This window comes from Budorcas taxicolor, chromosome 18, assembly GCF_023091745.1.
Source record: "Budorcas taxicolor isolate Tak-1 chromosome 18, Takin1.1, whole genome shotgun sequence".
In the NCBI taxonomy this organism is placed as follows: domain Eukaryota; kingdom Metazoa; phylum Chordata; class Mammalia; order Artiodactyla; family Bovidae; genus Budorcas; species Budorcas taxicolor.
In genome coordinates this window covers 53,435,262-53,454,980 of record NC_068927.1, presented here as the reverse complement: position 1 = coordinate 53,454,980, position 19,719 = coordinate 53,435,262, and the positions used below count along the sequence as shown (strand labels likewise).

The 19,719-nt window shown below is 42.8% G+C and overlaps 1 protein-coding gene across 1 annotated transcript; it reads right to left on the bottom strand.

Moving 5' to 3' along the window:
* Window positions 1-2,487: 2,487 nt before the first annotated feature.
* Window positions 2,488-11,473, bottom strand: LOC128063453 (zinc finger protein 227). The gene is made up of 4 exons (XM_052656217.1): window positions 11,414-11,473; window positions 9,851-9,977; window positions 8,649-8,736; window positions 2,488-4,540 (listed from the first exon to the last, which is right to left on the bottom strand). The coding sequence occupies exons 1-4, from the start codon at window positions 11,471-11,473 to the stop codon at window positions 2,488-2,490; spliced, it is 2,328 nt and encodes a 775-aa protein (XP_052512177.1).
* Between the last annotated feature and the right edge of the window lie 8,246 nt (window positions 11,474-19,719).

Below are 19,719 nucleotides of genomic sequence, written 5' to 3'. Positions count from 1 at the left end.
TTCCTGTGAACCAATGGTTAGAACGGTTTGATTCCAGTTTTTGTTTTTGTTTTTTAAGAAACAATACTTCATGGAGGTTCTGTTTGTATCTCCTATTATCCTAACTGGAAGCTGCCAAGACACCCTTAAAAAGAACAAGATGAGAAAATGTCTTCTACCAAATACCAAGACTCATTGCAAAGCTATGCTGAAGTAGTGTGGTATTAGTAAAGTAGACCAATCAAAGGGAATTGAGAGTCAAGAAATCTATCTAATCATATTTAAATCACTGATTTTCTTCAAAAGTGGCACTGCAAAATAGTGGGGAATAAGGGAAATTTTCAGTAACGGGTATAGCTGCTGCTGCTGCTGCTAAGTTGTGTCAGTCGTGTCCGACTCTGTGCGACCCCATAGACGGCAGCCCACCAGGCTCCTCCGTCCCTGGGATTCCCCAGGCAAGACTGAATATTCAAATGGTGAATAATTAAATTATATGGGAGGAAATATAGACCTTTCTTTAAAGATTCTGTAAGTTGATTTTAGTTCTGTCACCTATCAAAAAATAAATAAAAAGGACAGGGAGAGAGAAAAGGGAATGAGAGAACTGATAAGTTTGAATAAGGCCTGGAGTTTAGACAATGTTATGTATCAATATTCAATTTTCCTGAGTGCTAAACATGTAGATATGTAAGTAAATTTCCTTGTTCTTACAATACATCAATACGTCTAAATACTTAAGTATTTAGATGCAAAGGGTAAAAGGACTGAAACATACTCATGGTTAAGAAAAAATACCTGTCAATGTGATATTACTCAGCCATAAAAAGGAATGCATTTGTCAGTTCTAATGAGGCGGAAGAACCTAGAGCCTATTATATAGAGTGCAGTAAGTCAGAAAGAGAAAGACAAATGTGGTATATTAACACATGTATATGGAATCTAGAAAGATGGGTCTGATGAACCAATCTGAAAGGCAGCAGTGGAGATGCAGACAGAGAGAACAGACTTGCGGACACAGTGTGGGAAGAAGGTGGGAAAAACAGAGTAGCACTGAAACATATGCATTGCCAGGTGTAAACTGAGACAGCCGGTGAAGTGTGCTACATGACACGGGAGCTCAAATCCGATGTTCCACTGACAACCTAGAGGAGTGGGGTCGGAGGTGGGAGGGAGGCTCAAGAGGGAGGGGATGTGTATACCTATAGCTGATTAATGTTGATATATGGCAGAAACCAACATAATATTGTAAAGCAGTTATCCTCCAATTAAAAATACTTTTAAAAGTATGTGTCAATATGTGTGCACATACATACACATTCACATCCATTAAGAGAATATGTTTCAAATATGTTAACTGGTGAATCTGAGTAAAGAGTGCCTGAAAGATTTCAGATAGTTTACAATTTCTGGCATGTGTTAAATTATTTGAAAACAAGTTTAAAGAAACATAAAAAATTTACACGAAGCAAAATTCCATCATTTAGAGATCAGTAAAAATAAATACCTACCTTTTCTTTTTAATGAGATCACACAAAAATCCCATGCTTTGTTTCTCCAGGTGAACGTTTTCTGGATATCTTCCAACGTCCGTTAACAACAATTTGCACTAGATAAATAAATCATAAAATACTTTGGCAACCCAACTGATTATTTCTATGTTTGCTATTATAAACAATGATGCAGTGAACATTCCTTCATATACATCTGTGGCAGATACATGTTTTAAGTCATATTATCATATAAAATAGTCATATTATGAATTCTTGGCTATATGAAACTTTTAGTATTTTATTCATTTTCATAGTTTTACAGTATTAGCAAAAAAAAAATGGCCATTATAAATAAGTATAAAATGGAAGTTGATGAAAAAATAACCCCAAGTCTTCCTTGACTCCCACCCTCCCACCAAAAAACTAGCTAGTATATGGCAAATATCCTTTTCACACATTATCTTTAGGCATATATTCACTTTGTAGTGGTGGATGGTTTAGTTGCTAAGTTGTGTCTGACTCTTGTGACCCCATGGACTGTAGCCTGCCAGGCTCCTCTGTACATGGTGTTTTCCAGGCAAGATTACTGGAGTGGGTTGCCATTTCCTACTCCAATATTCACTCTGAGAGATCATTTAAATCAAGCGGATCTTACCAAGAGGGTTACAACCTATTTTTTCCCTGTTACTATCTATGGTTCTATGTCACCAACCATTTTAATGGATTTGCTAGAAAGAGCCACCTGAAGGAATCCCTTCCCACCTCAATATTTTATAGCAGCAGACCCCAACCTTACTGGTACCAGGGACTGGTTGTGTGGAAGACAATTTTTCAAAGGACCAGAGGTAGGAGGAATGGTTTTGGGATGATTCAAGCACATCCTTAGCTCCACCTCAGATCATCAGGCATTAGATCTTAGAGGTTGGAGACCCCTGCTTTATAGTTTATCACCAGCATGGACTCTCCAAAACCCTGAATCTGTGTATCCTGACTGAAGCCGTCAACACGTTTCTCATTTTTAAAGATTCTTGCCAGTGTGGACTTTCTGATGGTATGTCAGCCGTGAACGGTGACTGAAGTCCTTACCGCATACGTCGCACTTGTAGGGTTTTTCTCCTGTGTGGACCCTCTGGTGGGCTTGAAGCCGAGAACTCTGACTGAAGCCCTTCCCACAATCCTCACATTTAAACAGTTTCTCCCGGGTGTGGACGCTCAGGTGGACTCGAAGATTGGAGGGGAGACTGAAGGCCTTCCCGCACTCCTCACACTTGTGGGGTTTCTCTCCTGTGTGGACCCTCTGGTGGTGGCGAAGGTTCAGGCTCCGCCCGAAGCCTTTCCCACACTCCTCACACTTGTAAGGCTTTTCGCCAGTGTGGCCCCTCTGGTGGTAAATAAACTGGGAACTGTATCGGAAGCCCTTCCCACACACATCGCATTTGTAGGGCTTCTCCCCGGTGTGGACCCTCTGATGGGACTGGAGACCCGAGGACTGGCTGAAGCCCTTCCCGCAGACACCACACTTGTAGGGTTTCTCGCCTGTGTGGACCCGCTGATGGACCCGGAAGTCTATGGCCTGGCTAAAGCTCTTGTCACACGCCTCACATTTGTAGGGCTTCTCTCCCGAGTGGACTCGCTGATGAGCATGAAGGTTGGACCTCCAGCTGAAGCCCTTCCCGCATGCCTCGCAGGTGTATGGTTTCTCTCCGGTGTGAATGACCTGGTGCAGCTTCAGGTTGGAACTGTAACTGAAGTCCTTGCCGCACACGTCGCACCTGTAGGGCTTCTCCCCGGTGTGGACTCGCTGGTGGGTCTGGAGCTTGGAGGACTGGCTGAAGCCCTTCCCGCACGTCTCGCACTTGAACCGCTTCTCCCCGGTGTGGACGTTCTGGTGGACTTGGAGATTTGAAGCCTGACTGAAGCCCTTCCCACACTCCTTGCAGGTGTAGGGCTTCTCCCCTGTATGGACGCGGAAGTGGATGTGGAGGTCCGTGTTCCGGGTGAAGCCTTTGCCACAGGCCTCACAGCGGTAGGGCTTCTCTCCAGTGTGGACCCGCCGGTGGCAAATCAGAGGCGAGTTGTGACTGAACCCCTTGCCGCAGATGTCACACTTGTAGGGCTTCTCCCCGGTGTGGACCCTCTGGTGTATGTGGTAATGGGCGGCCTGTGTGAAGCCCTTCCCGCACTCCTCACACTTGTAGGGTTTCTCGCCCCTGTGGACCCGCTGGTGAACACGGAGGTTGACGCTCCAGCCGAAGCCCTTCCCGCACTCTTCACACTTGTAGGGCTTCTCTTCCGTGTGGACTCTCTGATGGCACTGAAAATTGGAACTCTGGCTGAAGCATTTACCGCACTCCTCGCATCTGTAAGGTTTCTCCCCTGTGTGCGTCCGGTAATGGATGATGAGGCCTGTGCTGCTACCAAAGGCCTTGCCACAACTGTCACACCTGTAGGACTTTTCTCCTGTGGGGTTAGAGTGATGGGGGTGAAAGGAGTTCTGATGGAAATAATCGCCGGATTCAGGACAATTATTGACAGTCCCTCCTGGGTGAGTTTTCTGATGAGTCTGCAGATGGGAGCATTCTTCTCCAGGGTCAACCTTCTGATGAACTGGGAGCACTGCGCCATGACTGAAGCCCTCCCCACACACTCTACAGGGACGCGGTCTCTCTCCTTTGCAGGGTATCTGTTTTGTGTCAGTTTTACCAGGATCACTCAGTGGTGAATTCTTTGTGAAGCCTTCACATACATGCAGATGACTTTTCACATTCATCTGTTTATCTCTGCTTGGATTCTCTGACTCACTCAGACACCTACTCCCACAAGAAGCCTGGGCTGTCAGAATCAAAAACTCCTGATTCTCAAGGCAACTGAAGTGATCTCCTTTATGATTCATTATATGGTTCTCATCTTCAGAAACTTGAAGAGAATCACCTTGCAGGAACCAGGAACTCTTCCTTTGCAGAGTTAAATCATTTGCGGCCTGTTTCCAGATCTGCCAGCAGGACAGCTCTTCACATGAGAAGTATTGTAACATGACTTTTCCAAGAGTCTCCATCTCATTTGGGATCTTGCTGCCTAAAGAAAAGACGATATTCAGAGGTGAGGACAAGTAAATGCTTTGTTCAGAAATACTGGGGTTTCACACCTGGGCCATGGGATGAGGCCTTGATAATCCAGTGCAAGAGTCATGTCTGTACCACACCGTTTATCCTTGTTATTCCTTCCAAAACAAACAAAGGGGTCAGCAAACTCTTAAGGAAACGTGATCCATTTAGAACCACAGGTCTAACAGTTTGATAGGAGGGTGGTAGGTTTGAAACCAGGTGGCTGCAGCACAACTAAGACAACCCACACTCCAGACAAAAGCAACATCAATTAAAAGCCCCCTGCTTTTCCTTAGCAGCCTTACAATAAGTGGGCTTCTACCCAGTTAGGTAACAAAAGCTCAGAGTGCCGGCACAAAACAGTACTTTAGGTCCTGGTAGCAATGATCTTCCAAGAGTAAATCTGGGAAGCGGTTGGGATAATAGCATCCATTGTTCTAAACCTGGGAGTGATTCAGGTCTCTGTGAAAAGCAGCAGGAAAGGGGAAAACTAACTTTGAACAGCTGAGAAAGAACTTGGGTGGAGGAAAGAAAGAAAGCAGAGTACAGACTCTCAAAGGAAACCTCGAATGGGAGGAGAGGGGGTGTTCTATTCAACTTGGAAAGTTTTTGTCCAAGAAGCTGTGAAGCTTGCCTTTTCTCTTATTCCCTTTGGGCTCTCTGCTTGAATGTCACTGTGTTGGGTGAGGCCTTCCTATCACCCAATGTAAAAATAATTCCTCCCCACTCCTCACATTTTCCATTCTTCCCATCTGTCTTACTCTGCTTCATGTTCCCCACAGCACTTACTGATTTACTAATACTCCCTAGTTTTTCCTTCCCTCTTAGACCCACTAGAATAACAGTCATAAGGAAGACATGCACTTTGCTTTCTTCCCTGCTTTATCCCCACTGTAGCAGAATCCTTCAAATTGCTGACATGTTTTAGAGAACTGTGAAACCAATCCCACACCTTGTGACGTTGGGGAAAAAGAAAAGATTAAAGACATGAAAAGTGTATCAGAAGCAGTACGGGTACCACGACATGAAATGCCTGTTTCAGCTGTAGACATACACATAAATATGCATGTGCATTATATTCATGCTGGGTTGGGATGCAAAATACTTCTTATGGAGGATCACAGTTAAAAATGTATGGAAGGGGCTCCCCTGGTGGTCCAGTGATTAGGAATCCACTTGCCAATGCAGGGGACACGGGTTCGATCCCTGGTCTGGGAAGATTCCACGGGGCAACTAAACTCGTGCACTACAACTACTTTGCTTGTACTCCAGAGCCTGCGAGTGGCAGTTACTGAAGCCTGCAGACCTCGAGCCTGCACACCACAAGAGAAGCCACCACAATGAAAAGTCCGCACACCACAACTAGAGAGCAGTCTCCGCTTGCCACAGTTAGAGAACGCCAACGCAACAACGAAGACCCAGCACAATAATTAATTAATTAATTAATTTTTAAAAATGTATGGAAGCCTCTGGCTTAAAATGTTTAAAGGGGTGTCAAGTCCTGAATGATTAATTTCCTTAAATAGAAAGTTATAGTCAAGTTGGGACTGAACAAGTCCCAACAGTCATGTGTACACTTCTGGGTATGACAGGCTTGCTAACTGAACATCCTTAAGATGCCCATGCCCTAATCCCTGGAGCCTGCAGATATGTGAATGGACATAGCAACAAGGACTTTGGGTTTGACTGAATGAAGGATCCTGAGATGGGGAGGTTATCCTGGATTCTCCAGATGAGCCCAGAGTAAAGACAAGGGTCCTTGTAAGAGGGAGACAGGAAAGAACTCTCCCAGAGTTCTCTACACATCTCCCTCCAGTACCAATCTGTATCCTTTTTGCTATAATAAAATCGTAGTTGTACGTAGAGAGCTTTCCTGAGCTTGTCCTGAGTTGTCCTAGCAAATTATTGTAGAAAAGCCTGAATTTGTAGCCAGTTGGTCAGAAGTGAGGCCCTGGGAAGCCTGGGGTTCAGACACCTGGTGGGCAGTGCCCTTAGCCTGTGAACTTTGCATGTTTGGTATCAGAACTTACTGCAACATGTAGAAGGCTTCTTATGTTGCCTGTGACATCAGCCTATTATGACACCAGGATGCAAAGTACACTGAAAAATCTACTTAGATTTTCTGTAAAAATTCTGTAGTTTTCTTTCCTAGGATGTGAATTACACTGGAAAAATCTATTTAGGAATTCTGTCATTTTCTTTCCTAATCAGAACTCCTTCATATCCATGGGTTATGTCAATGCCCTTAGACTTCTGGAAATATCCAGCTTGAAACAATTACCATATATGTCATATGACTGCTTGGGTAGTGGCTACTTGGAAGTTCAGTGGGAAGTTGGCTGGAGGGATGAGGCAGTTCCTGTTCATAAGCAGCCAACTTGAAATTGTTACATGAGAAGTGATGAACTATAATGCCTGGCATCTTGGTATGGCTAGTTTTTGATAATTTAGTGATACATTCTGATAACTGTGAACAGCTTTTATCTTCTAAGGTTACTGAGTATGTACTGTTACACATTGAAAAATGTTAAGAAATTAGAATTACATTAGAGGTTCATGGGGAGACAATGTTCCAAAATGATCCATTAAATCCTGAAACGTGGATGATGAAGAAGTTAAAAAAAAAAAAAAAAACTGCAAAAAAACGTTTGAGAAAGGGTGGCAGAAAATGCTACCAGATTTCTTAAGAGAAAGACTTGGTCTATGGCACAAAGCTGAAGTGTGGCAATATGGAGGCTCATGATTCCAGAGGTCCAGTGTGCAATGCAAAAACACTGTAAATTAACTATACTTCAATCTAAAAAAAAGAAAAAGAAAAGCGAGATCCTTTCCTGTGAGGCTCATGATTCTGGAGGTCCGGTGTGCAATGTAAAAACACTGTAAATTAACTATACTTCAATTTTAAAAAAGAAAAAGAAAAGCGAGATCCTTTCCTGTGAAGCAAGTACGTAATATTCCTGAACGCATCAAATGTGAAGCAACACGTAGACCTGAGAAGGGAGACAGACAAACGGAGGCAGACCGGCAGTTCCCAGAATTCAGGGCCTGGTCTGTCATGTTTGCAGATAAGCTTCTCTGCTTCATTCTTCAGGCAGAGGGATAGTATATACACTTACATTCCCATGAACGTCTAATACATTTAAATGGGTAGAAGTGAGGAATGTGCAAATTAAAGAGAAAGGAAAGAAGCGGAGGGAAAGGAAAAGGAGGTCAGAAAGTGAAGTGAACAAAGCAGATTTGAGCGAGGGCCACGGAGGGGCTGGGGATCCGGAGGATGAAGCGCACTTCACAGATGAGGAAGGCTGAGGTCACAGGTCAGGACTGTGAGGAGAGCTTCCTCACCCCTGCTCCAAACAACAGTAATTCTTGGAGTAATTTCTTCACCCAAGAATTATGTGCTGGGCACCTACCACACAGAAGGGCCGTTGGAGGCTTTGAACAGAGACAGCAAACACAACTGCCCAAATTCGTACTTTCACAGGGAGACAGATGATGAGCAAGGAAATAAAGGCAGGTTATTGGGTCAGGAGGTGGTCAGTGCTTAGACACAGATTAAGACAGGGTGAAGGCATGGAGAATGGGGAGAAGATGCGACAGTGAACGGGGCAGACACAGAAGGGCTGTCTGATGAGATGAGATTCGAGCAAAGACCTGAGCGAGCAAGGGAGTGGCTGGGGGCCTGGACACTGAGGCAGAGAGCAAGCCGAAGGCCAGGAAGCAGAAGAGAATACTCCCGAAAGGGCCAGGATGGCAGGGATGACGAGAGCAAGGCTCAACGGCCAGGCGATCAGAGAGGAACTTGGTGAGAAAGCCAGGCCAGGTAGGGTCCTGCAGTCCACTGGAAGGTCTCAGAATGAGACGGGAGGCCTTGGAAGTTTCGAGCAGAGGACTGGTGTAATCTTACTCGCTTTCTAAAGAACCAGTCTGGCTACTATATGAGATTACAGGGGTGCAAGGGTGGAAGCATGGAGACCAGTGTGGAGGCTGCTGTCACAGGCAAGAGACGAAGGCATGGATGTGGAGAGCAGATGAACTAATACCTGAAGTAACAGCTGAGTGGATCTCACTGGAATGCCCATTTCTTTGGGTTTCCCTCTCCAATGTCTGCAGTTTTTCTTCTGTCTCCAACTGGGATACCATATCTGCTTTGAAGGGAAGATGGCCTAGGAAAAGCCAGATTTATATATTTAAGGTGAACACACCTCTAAAAGAGATGTTTGTCCAAATTCTATAACCCTTGAGTGATATTTCAAAAACTTTTTGATCACGAATTGTAATAATAAATAAATTTAGGGAATTACACTCAACGTTTTGTAATAACCTACAAGGGAAAAGAAACTGAAAAAGAATACGTATATACAACTGCGTCACTTTGCTATACACCTGAAAGTAACACAACACTGAATTAATGTATCAACTATACTTCAATTAAAACAAAAAAAGAAATGTCATAACCTAGTTCATGACTATATATAGATAAAATCAGATTTAGCCAATGTCTGTTTTTATCATATTTCCCATATTCTCACACTACTTAATGCAAATGGTCATGGGTTTTGCTGTAATGTGAGTGGGTCTTGATAAGGAACTCTGACAGTTTCTATTCTTATTCTATTTTATAGGAAAAAAAAAAAATCCCAGTACAATAAACTAAGGTGACTCCATGATCCACCAAAATATTTGACAAAGTATAGAGGCTAAGCTGTGCATTTCTAGTTCATCTAAAACAGGGTTTTTCAATCAGGCACTACTGATATTCTGAACTGGCTGTTCTGTGTGGTGAGGGTTGCGTTGTGCATTGGAGAAGGTTTAACCACACTGCCAGCCACAAGATGCCGGTAGCACCCCTCCCTCAGCTGTGACAATCAAAACGGTCTCCAGACATCACTAAACATCCCCAGGGAGGCAAAATCACCCCTGGACAGAATTCTGCCCAAGTAGACAGGGATCAGAAAATCCTGAGAATTAGAAACATCTGTCTTCCAGGTCAGGGAACCATTTCAAAAGGTCCAAGGTGGACAAGGAAATCACAATCCACTCCAGTATATCTTGCCTGGGAAATCCCATGGACAGAGGAGCTGGTGGGCTAGTTTGTGGGGGTCACAAAAGAGTTGGACACAACTTAGCAACTAAACCACAACAACAAAATAGTAACTATAAAACTAACCTTCGGTTAAAAAAAAAAAAATTGGCTAAAAGGTCCAACCCTTCAAACAAAGAAGGATCAGAGACTCTCAAGGGGGATGAGGTTCAGGGTCAGAGGGCGCCCGTCCTCACCCACTGAGACCAGGTTCCGGAAGTTCTCCACCATCACATCCTGGTACAGCTTCCTCTGGGCTGAGTCCAGCAACCCCAGCTCCTCCTCAGTGAAGACCACAGCCACATCCTTGAAGGTCACGGACTCCTACAACATCAAACACGTGTCAACTCAGTCTTACAACCTCCACTGAAAGGACAGCATCAAGCAGGATAAAGAAGATGAACCCCCAAAACGGTTACTGATTTGGAGGGACTCCAGGCAGTTTTCGGTCCCAACACCTGTCTCTTTCTCTCAGTGACAGTGTTGTCACCTCCCTACCACCCCACTCCATCACTGTTTTTAACGTCTGCAAAGGTCCCGGGCCATCAGTAACCCTCCAGGACAGGTGCACAGCCTCTGGTCTGTGCTTTAAAGGCATGAGCCACATCCAGAAACTGCTGCATGCACAGCTGGTGAAGACATAGGCTAAGTTCACACTTCAAGGCTTTAATTACAGGATACTGGGCAAATTCCCTCACCTCTCACTATCTTAATTTCCTCTCTATAATGGTATCTAAATCACAAAGTGTTTGAAAGGATCACATTAATGAATACATGTAAATCACTTACACTGGTGCCTGGAACATAATAAGTGCTCCATAAATTTGAACAAGCAGTTTTATTATAATCTCTTTCATTTCATTTTGTTAAGGCAAATTCTTAACCACTGGATAGGGAGGCCTGGCGTGCTGCGGTTCATGGGGTCGCAAAGAGTCAGACACGACTGAGCGACTGAACTGAACTGAAAGCCTTAAAAAATGAAACAAAAAAAATTCAAGAATCTAAGTGAAATAAATAAATAGAAAGATTTATTAACATTTTCACACATTTAGTTATTAACGATCATTGTTTTCTTCATAAATCTACTTTCCTTTTTTTGGACACGTCTATTAATTTCCTTATTTATATTCCAATTGGGTCTTAGTTTGTGTTGCTAATTTTGATAAGAATTAGATATTAAACCTTTATATAATGCTTACACGTACACCTCACTGGACTTCCCTGGTGGTCCAGTGGTTAAGAATTTGCCTCCCAGTGCAGGGCACATGGGTTCGATCCCTGGTCTGGGAAGATTCCACATACCGTGGGGCAACTAAGCCCACACACCAGAAGTAGAGAGTACCCCCTCTTGCCACAACTAGAGAAAGCCAGTGTATAGCAACAAAGACCTAGCACAGCCAATAAATCAGTTACACAATAAAATTCTAAATAAATCAATAAGTATATCCCATCAGTTCTAATATTGCAAATATATAGTCGTGAGTGCCTATGAAAAAAGAAAATGAGAAAGAGAAAACAGCCAGTTTGTAAGGAGGGTAGCACTGTAAATAATGTTTGTCTATTTTAAGTTTCCCTAATTTTTTCAAAGATTGCTTTGTGAAGCAAAGATGATAAAACAAACAAAACACACAGCCTAGCACACAACGTGCACTCAAGATGTGTTGTGTTCATTAAGCTTTCCAAGGAAGATTAGGGACAAAGATGTCCCTAATCTCTGAGAAATAAAATCCTTAGAAGACAGAAAGCAATGCCTTACTTACCTGAAACTCGGTCATTTTCTCATGTTCCTTCTGGGGAAAGTCAGAGTCCTGAGAAGGCATAACTGGGGAAGGACAAAGAAGCCATGAGATGCAGGCCATGGCTTTTATGACCCCATGTGGAGCTTTGCAGAAATTATGCACGAACACGCATACTCCAGGGCAGATACGCCCACATAGTGTGGTAAGTAGAGCTAGGAGTAGACTGCAGCTACTAAGAAGACTGTCAGCCAGACTGCAGCCAACGGACAAGGAACAACCTGCACAGCAACACACAGCATCCCTACTGTGAAGATTTCTGCTCCTACTATACAGAAAATGAAAAGATGGCCTATGGAATGGGAGGAAATGTCTGCAAATGATGCGACCGATGAGGAATTAATCTCCAAAATATACAAACAGCCCATATAGCTTAATATCAAAATGCAAACAACAGGGGGACTTCCCTGGAGGTCCAGTGGTTAGGATTCCAGGCTCTCACTGCTGTGACCCAGGTTCAATCCTTGGTTGGGAAACCAAGATCCCTGCAAGCTGTGAGGTACAGCCCAAAATACAAAATAAAATAAAAATAAATTTCAAAAGAAAGCAAACAACCCAATCAAAAAACAGACAGAAGACCTAAATAGACATCTCCAAAGAAGACATACAGGTGGTTAAAAGGCACATGATAATATGCTCATCGTCACTAATTATTAGAGAGATGTAAATCAAAACTACAATGAGGTACCACTTCACAGTGGTCAGAATGTCCATCATTAAAAAGTCTACAAACAATAAATGCTGGAGAGGATGTAGAGGAAAGGAAACCCACTTACACTACTGGTGGCAATGTAACCTATTGAAGCCACCTGGAAAACAATATGCAGATTCCTCAAAAAACTAAAAGCAGAGTTGCCATATAATCCAGCAATTCCACTCGTGGACATACACTCAGATAAAACTATAATTTGAAAAGATACATGCATCCCAATGTTCACAGCAGCACTATCCACAACAGCCAAGACATGGTAACCACCTAAATATCCATTGACAGATGAATGGATAAAGTACATGTTGTGTATACATATGCAAAGGAATATTACTCAGACATTAAAAAGAACAAAACAATGCCATTTGCAGCAACATGGATGGGCCTAGAGATTATTACACTAAACGAAGCCAAAAAGAAAAAGGCAAATACTATATGACATTACTTAAATGTGGGATCTAAAGTATGACACATACCCATGAAACAGAAACAGACTCATAAAGAACAAACTGTTGTTGGGAAGGCGGGGAGAAGGGAGCGGGAGGCGGGAGGGGGAGGGGGAGGGGGGAGGGGGGAGGGGGAGGCGGGAGGGGGAGGGGGAGGGGGGACAGAGGGAGCGGGGAGAGGGGACATTAGGGGAGGGGAGTATTGGGAGTTTGGGATTAGTAGATGCAAACTATTATGTACAGAATGGGTAAACAAGGTCCTACTGTGTAGCACGGGGAACTGTATTCAATATTCGGGGATAATCATAATAAAAAGAATATAACTGAGTCAATTTGCTATATAGCAGAAATTAACACAACCTTGTAAAAAAACTATACTTCAAAAATATTTTCTTATATTTAAAACCTAAAGTAAATAAAATGTTTTCTATTTTAATATTTACTTATTTCAAAAACATATTTATGGTAGAAATACACACGCACATATTAACAAGCATATTAAATATTCTCAGATATATTCAGTAGATAACTGAACGTTTTCCTAGTGGTAATTTATTGAGTGAAGGAAACCTAATTAACTGAGAACATATGACCGACCAAGAAAGACCTTTCTTTCATTAGTATGTACCTGCGGCTATGCTCTGAGGAGGCAGGAAGTCCTTCCCTTCCCCTCTTTCCGGATTCAGGACGGGCGATGAAAACGATGCGGTGGGACAGAATGACTGTGTTCGTCTCACGTTTCCTGTATAAACTGCAGCGGACATTCCGAGGCGCTAGCGCGGGGTGACTCAGTGCTTCCTAAAGAAAGAGATCAGTCAAAACTCGGAAGGAGCTGTCTCCGGACGGAAAGGCCACGCCATCGCTCCTGGGTATCTTCCCTGGGGCATCCAGTCAAAACGGTGCTCCTGGGAAGATTAACTGCATCAATAGCAAAAGCCTACCCGTGGTGCCGCCAGTATTCGAAGCTGCTGACACGTTTGATCTCACTTGAATCTAATCACAACCCTAACCAGTAGTGACCATATCTCTTGCAGTTTTATAGAGGATGAAAGTAGGGAAACGGATAATCAACAGCGCGTCATATATCGTACGGACAGAAGTTAGCAGCGCTGCTTGGCAAGCCAGGGAGGAGAGCAGAGGGATTCCGCACTTCTGCTCTCCTCTTCTTGGCTTTCGCCGGCGGCCACGACCTCTCCATACTAAGACAGCCGGCCAGGTAGTAACTAGTACCACGCTCAAACCAGAAAAGCTCGGAGGGGTCGAGGGGGCGCAGGGATAACTCACCTCCCAGTCCGAAAGAAATGGTGGCGGCTGCGCTTTCCCGGAGCGGAAGAGCCTCTGACTACACAGAGCTCAGGAACTACACTTCCCAAAAGCCCGGGAGAACACGAGCAGCAGCCCCTCATTTCCGCAGATTTGGGGCGCGGGGCGGGGGTGGTGGTGGGTAGGGCGGCGAAATACATTTCCCAGGACCCCAAGTGGACGAAGGGCCATACCCGCCCCTTTGGAGCTTCAACCCAACTCTCGGGAGTTCTCGGCCAAAGATTTCCAGAAACTCCTTCATGCCATCCTGTTCCTGCCAACCTAAAGCAGTTCTCTGACGCCAGTAGTGCTTTGCTTTATCTCATTGATAAAACATTAATATTTGAAGTCAGAATCTTAATAAAAAGAACTATAAGAAACATATCAATGCAGTAGGATTCTAACCACTCTACCAGAAAAAACAAATGGGGCCCGGGTGGGGGGTGGGGAGGATGATAGCTTTAAAATGTAGTTTTAACGTTTTTACATATGAGTGAAAGACCCCGAAATGCAATGGGGGAAGATCATCGATTTCTACTATTGTTAACAGAAAAGTCAAATAATTCAGAACTTGGCTGCTGAGGACAACTAGACGTGAAGTGGAAAGACAAGTTTCGTAGCCTGTGGGATCAATTTCTCAATGCAATCAGGGCCTTTGTACTCAACCCTCAGAGTTACTGAATTTGAAAGATGAAAACATTATTGTTAATTCGCTGTTTAGTGGCCTCACTCGTGTCCAACTCTTGACGACCCTATGGACTGCAGCCCACCAGGCTCCCCTGTCAAGGGGATCTCACAGGCAAGAATATTGGAGTGAGTTGCCATTCCCTTCTCCAGGGGCTTTTCCACCACCCAGGAATCAAACCCTGGTTTCCACCAGGGAAGCTCCTAGCTGTTAAGTCTTGGGCAGATACAATAAACTCACTAAATGTAAAATTCTTAAAACCTGAAGGAAGAATTTTCCTTGTCCAAAGGACAACTAGACATGGAGTGGAAAGACAAATTTCGTAGACTGTGTGATCAATTTTTCGATGCAATCAGGGCCATTGTAATCAGAGTTACTGAACTTATCCTGTCCTTTTTCTTATAGCAATTTCATAAAAAAACCCAGTGCTTTTGGATCCCTTCACTACCTTCTGATATGCATGAAAATTTTCTAAGACGCTAAGCTCTGTAGATCACAACAAACTAAATTTCTTAAAGAGATGGGAATACCAGACCACTTCACCTGCCTCCTGAGAAACCTGTATGCAGGTTAAGAAGCAACAGTTAGAACCGGACATGGAACAACGGACTGGCTCAAAATTGGGAAAGGAGTAGTCAAGGCTGTATATACTGTCACCCTGATTATTTAACTGATATGCAGAGTACATCATACAAAATGCCAGGCTGGATAAAGCACACGAGTTTGAGCAGGCTCTGGGAGTTGGTGATGGACAGGGAAGCCTGGCATGCTGCGGTCCACGGGGTTGCAAAGAGCTGAACAACGACTGAGCGACTGAACTGAATGACACTACTTTAATAATGCGGATAATGAGGCCAGGACAGAGTACGTAACTAGCACAAAATTATACCCTAGGAAGTGGCAGAACTGACTGTAGTTGAGGGAGGCCAACTGAAGCCCCGGGAGACCTTCAAACCTGACGACCAGTCCCCAAGTTGGGGCTACAGGAACTTCTCTGAACTGGAGGCTCAGCAGAGAGGAACACAAACTCTGCAGCCGGCCGCGGTTTCTCTTACTCTCTCTGAGGACGAGGGTCAGAGACTCGCCGGCTCCACCACCAAGATTAGCCGGGCCCCGGGGACTGAAAACACTTTTACCCGAAGGGAAAGTGGGAGGCAGCCTATTCCTCCTACAGCGAAAGCACCGCCTATCTACTGGAGACAGCCTGTGGACCACTTCCCAGAATGCTCCAGCCGTGCATAACGGAAGTGCTCTGTGCCACACGGGCCTCAGACTACACGTCCCAGAATGCCCTAGGGAAATGACGGCCACGGCCCCGCCCCCTGAAGTGGAAGTACTTCCGAATACCCTGAACTTCTAGGTACTGAATTTTAGAAGGCCAGCGCGGAGTTTGGCGAAATTGTTCCGTTTGGAGCTGCTGTCTTTCTTGAGAATCCCGATCATTCTAGTATTGAAAGCTGAGCATCACTTTAGCCACGTTCAAGGGGCTTGAGAAGAGGTCGGGGTAGGGAAGAGAAGTCGGTAGTAAAACCTCAAAGAACTGCCTATAGGAATAAGTAACGTAGGGTAATGGATCACCTTTGGTGGAGACTAAAACCAAACTCTAAATCACCTCAATTACTTGAAATTGGATTAGCGTGAATCTTTTCTGTTAGTATCTTCTAGCACTTAAGTCCCGGCTTCCCTGGTGGCTCAGATGGTAAAGAATCTGCCCGCAATGCGGGAGACCCAGGTTCGACCCCTGGATTGGGAAGATCCCCTGCAGAAGGAAATGGCAACCGACTCCAGTACTCTTGCCTAGAGAATTCCATAGACAGAGGAGCCTGGCGGGCTACAGTCAGTCCATGGGGTCGCAAAGAGTCGGACACGACTGAGCTACTGACACTCAAGCACTTAAGGGGAATAAATGACAATTCTCGCTAGGGAAGATAGCATTATCCAAGGTTTCAAATTACTCCTATAATTTAAAAATAATTAATATAGGGCAAAGTAGTCCTTGAAGAAAAAAGCATTATAAAATATGCAGTTTATAAATTTCAAACTACCAAGAACGGGTTCACATACAATATAAAGCAAACTTGGAAAAGCAAAACTGACAGAACCACAAGGAGGAAAATTCACTATCAGAATGGGAATTTTTAATACAGAATTAGGAAGAAATGTGGGATTTTGAAAGCATATACTAATACATAAGCTAATTATTAAAATGAAAAAAATAGCCCCTTGGTAATTTAAAAAATAACAAAAAATACAGTAAGTAGATGTAAGTGAATGAAGAGATCTATGAAATAGAAAGCAAAGACTTCGCTGGATGGGGAACGAAGATCCCATATGCAGAGAAGTGTGGCAAAACAAACACACACCAAATTTAAAAGGCAGTAGTTTTCCAGTCCTTGACTTAACTCACTAAACTATACAAATTACTTTGAGAGTTGGTGGCCTATTTTGATATCTACTCAAAACAAAATATAACATCTAATGCAATTTGAGGTAGCATGGACTTTCATACTCATATGAAGGTGTGGTCTAGGAAATGAATCTGAGAAACCTGCCTCTCACATTATATACGTACTCATTTTTGCTGAGTAAAGTTCTTTAACCAAACAAGTGTTGAACATCAGTGAAAAATGAACTAAGAACTAGGAAATAGTATTCAAATCTCAACAGGTTGTTCTCATCATGCTATGTTCTTTCCCTAAGCACATCTTTTCCTTAGGGAATCTTTGATAAATTCTACCTCCAAGACTTACATATATTGACTCTTTATCTTCAGGTTTGCCCGATCAGTGTTACCTTGGTAAACAACTAAAACACTCATTTTCTAAATTCCTTTCCCCTCATAGCTCAAGGTTCTTTGGGTTACAGTACCTGGAATGAACCAGTTACTTTCCTAATCAGACCAAGCACTTGAAAGGACAAGCCAGTACTCTGGATTATCCATCCATCAGCCCAGTAAGAAACAGAACTAAGATGTATTCATTTCTACTGTTGGAATTAAAATAATCTTCTGGGCTGTATGGATTTATGCCTAAACTTCATTAGTTACAAAAATAAATAGTTACACTAGCTGATATTCTGTATCTTTGAACACCCATATAAATTTTTTTATAATTGATTCCCAGAGTTCTATTCCTTAACTTGGGCTATATATACATTTTCTTAACTGTGAGCGATTAGTATGTTTAGTAACTTTCTGTTTTACGTAGTTTTACTACCTACAGTGCTATAAATATCACAGTATTTTACTGTAAAATTGATGCTTAATAAAAATTTTAAAATATGGAACCTAAAATGTGGAAACTCTCTGAAAATCCTGTCACTGTTTATGAGGGTGACTATCCTTTTACAGATGACAGGATGGATTAAAAAACACATGTTTAAACTGTGTGATGTCCCTAAACTACATCAGCCTGTTACATGCTTTTGTCCTGAGTCTTGGACATCATTTCTCTAGATCTGGTTTCATATACCAAAATATATTTAAATAAACTCCTACTGGATATTTATTTCACTTTTATAATTTAGCAGCATCCTTGATGTGCTACTCACCTTTTCTACTTGACTCTTAAGTTCCATTTCTATGATTTCTGCATCATAGAAGTCACATCCTATATTTTGATATGTATTTGCCAACTTCTCTTCAAAAAGCAATTTTTCAACCCATCGCTAGGAAAAGTGTGCAAGTCAGTCACTGAATCAATGTATCTGATGAAATGACCAACTTCCAACAAATAGTTTTTTTCCTTTTATTTCAGGCCAGGAAGGAGTAGCAATAGGGTAGAGAACTTGATGCAAGTAATCTACTTTATAAACAGCGTCTCTTCTTAACTTTCGAAGTCTTGATCAAAGTTAACGCTAAGACCTTTGGAAGACTGACATCAAAGCCTAGATGGAAATGTGGAGAATAAAAAACCAACAATCGATTCATTTACTAGAAATGTTTGTCCTTTATCACTGTCATTGATAACTCTGACTTGAAAAAAGAATCAATAGTATGTTTTCTGTACTGCAAGATTAACCATCCATTTTTCAGTAAGTCTATACTGTTACAAGGGCTTCCTTGCGGCTCAGCTGGTACAGAATCCTCCTGCAGTGTAGACCTGGATTCAATCCCTGGGTTGGGAAGATCTCCTGGAGAAGGGAAAGGCTACCCATAGTATTCTGGCCTAGAGAATTGCAAAGAGTTGGACATGACTGAGCAACTTTCACTTCATTTCATACTGTCACAAAAAGTAACTGAATTTGTACTGTATAAATCTGACAGAATACTAGACAAACTCCAAGATGGTATCTTAAGATACAACTAGAAGCAAGGCTAGGCAGACAAGAGGAGCTAATCAAAATGGGACAATGTCAAATACTACACACTGCAGTACTGAGTGGTTTACTTATACTTTTAACTCTTTGTCTCCCTGAACTACTTTTAAGGCCACATTTAATTACCTGTTCTGAATAAACCTTTTTATGAAATTTTGAGCGTGATTGCAATATAATTTATAAAACATTTTTCAATTACTAATGTAACAAATATTGAGCACCTATGAAATATTATGGGTTTCCTTTGTGGCTCAGCTGGTAAAGAATCCACCTGCAATGCAGGAGGCCTGGGTTCGATTTCTGGGTTGGGAAGATACCTTGGAGAAGGGAAAGGCTACCTACTCCAGTATCCTGGCCTGGAGAATTCCATGGACTGTATAGTCCACGGGGTCGCAGAGAGTCAGACATGACTGAGCAACTTTCACATGAAGTATTACTTGGCCATGGTCAGACTATGCAAATTCAAAACAGTCTCTGCATTCTGGAGAGACTATTGGGCAACAAGAGTTCTAATGGGCATTACTTTTGACCCATCCATCATACTTTTGTACAAGGCCTGATAAAATCATACTAAGTCTTCTCCTCTGAGTAGTATTTAATAATAAGGTCAAAGCTGAACTGAAGCCCTTACTATACCCCTTATAAGGGATCTCCGTTATGTGGCCTTCTGACTACTGGGACATGTTGAGCTATGGTTAAAATGCTGACTTTTTAATGAAACAAATGATTTTTTTTTTCTTTTGAACTTGACAACCAGAAGAATTCACATGACACTTGAGTTTTAAAAAAATCACTTTATAGAACTTTTCTC

Bases quoted from the DNA above. Each gene is read 5' to 3' on its own strand.
- LOC128063453 (XM_052656217.1), bottom strand. From the start codon at position 11,473: ATGCCTTCTCAGGACTCTGACTTTCCCCAGAAGGAACATGAGAAAATG. The intron at 9,978-11,413 runs GTAAGTAAGGCA...TTGATGTTGTAG, and splicing joins AGAAAATGACCGAGTTTCAG to GAGTCCGTGACCTTCAAGGA. The intron at 8,737-9,850 runs GTGAGGACGGGC...GGCTTTTCCTAG, and splicing joins CCGGAACCTGGTCTCAGTGG to GCCATCTTCCCTTCAAAGCA.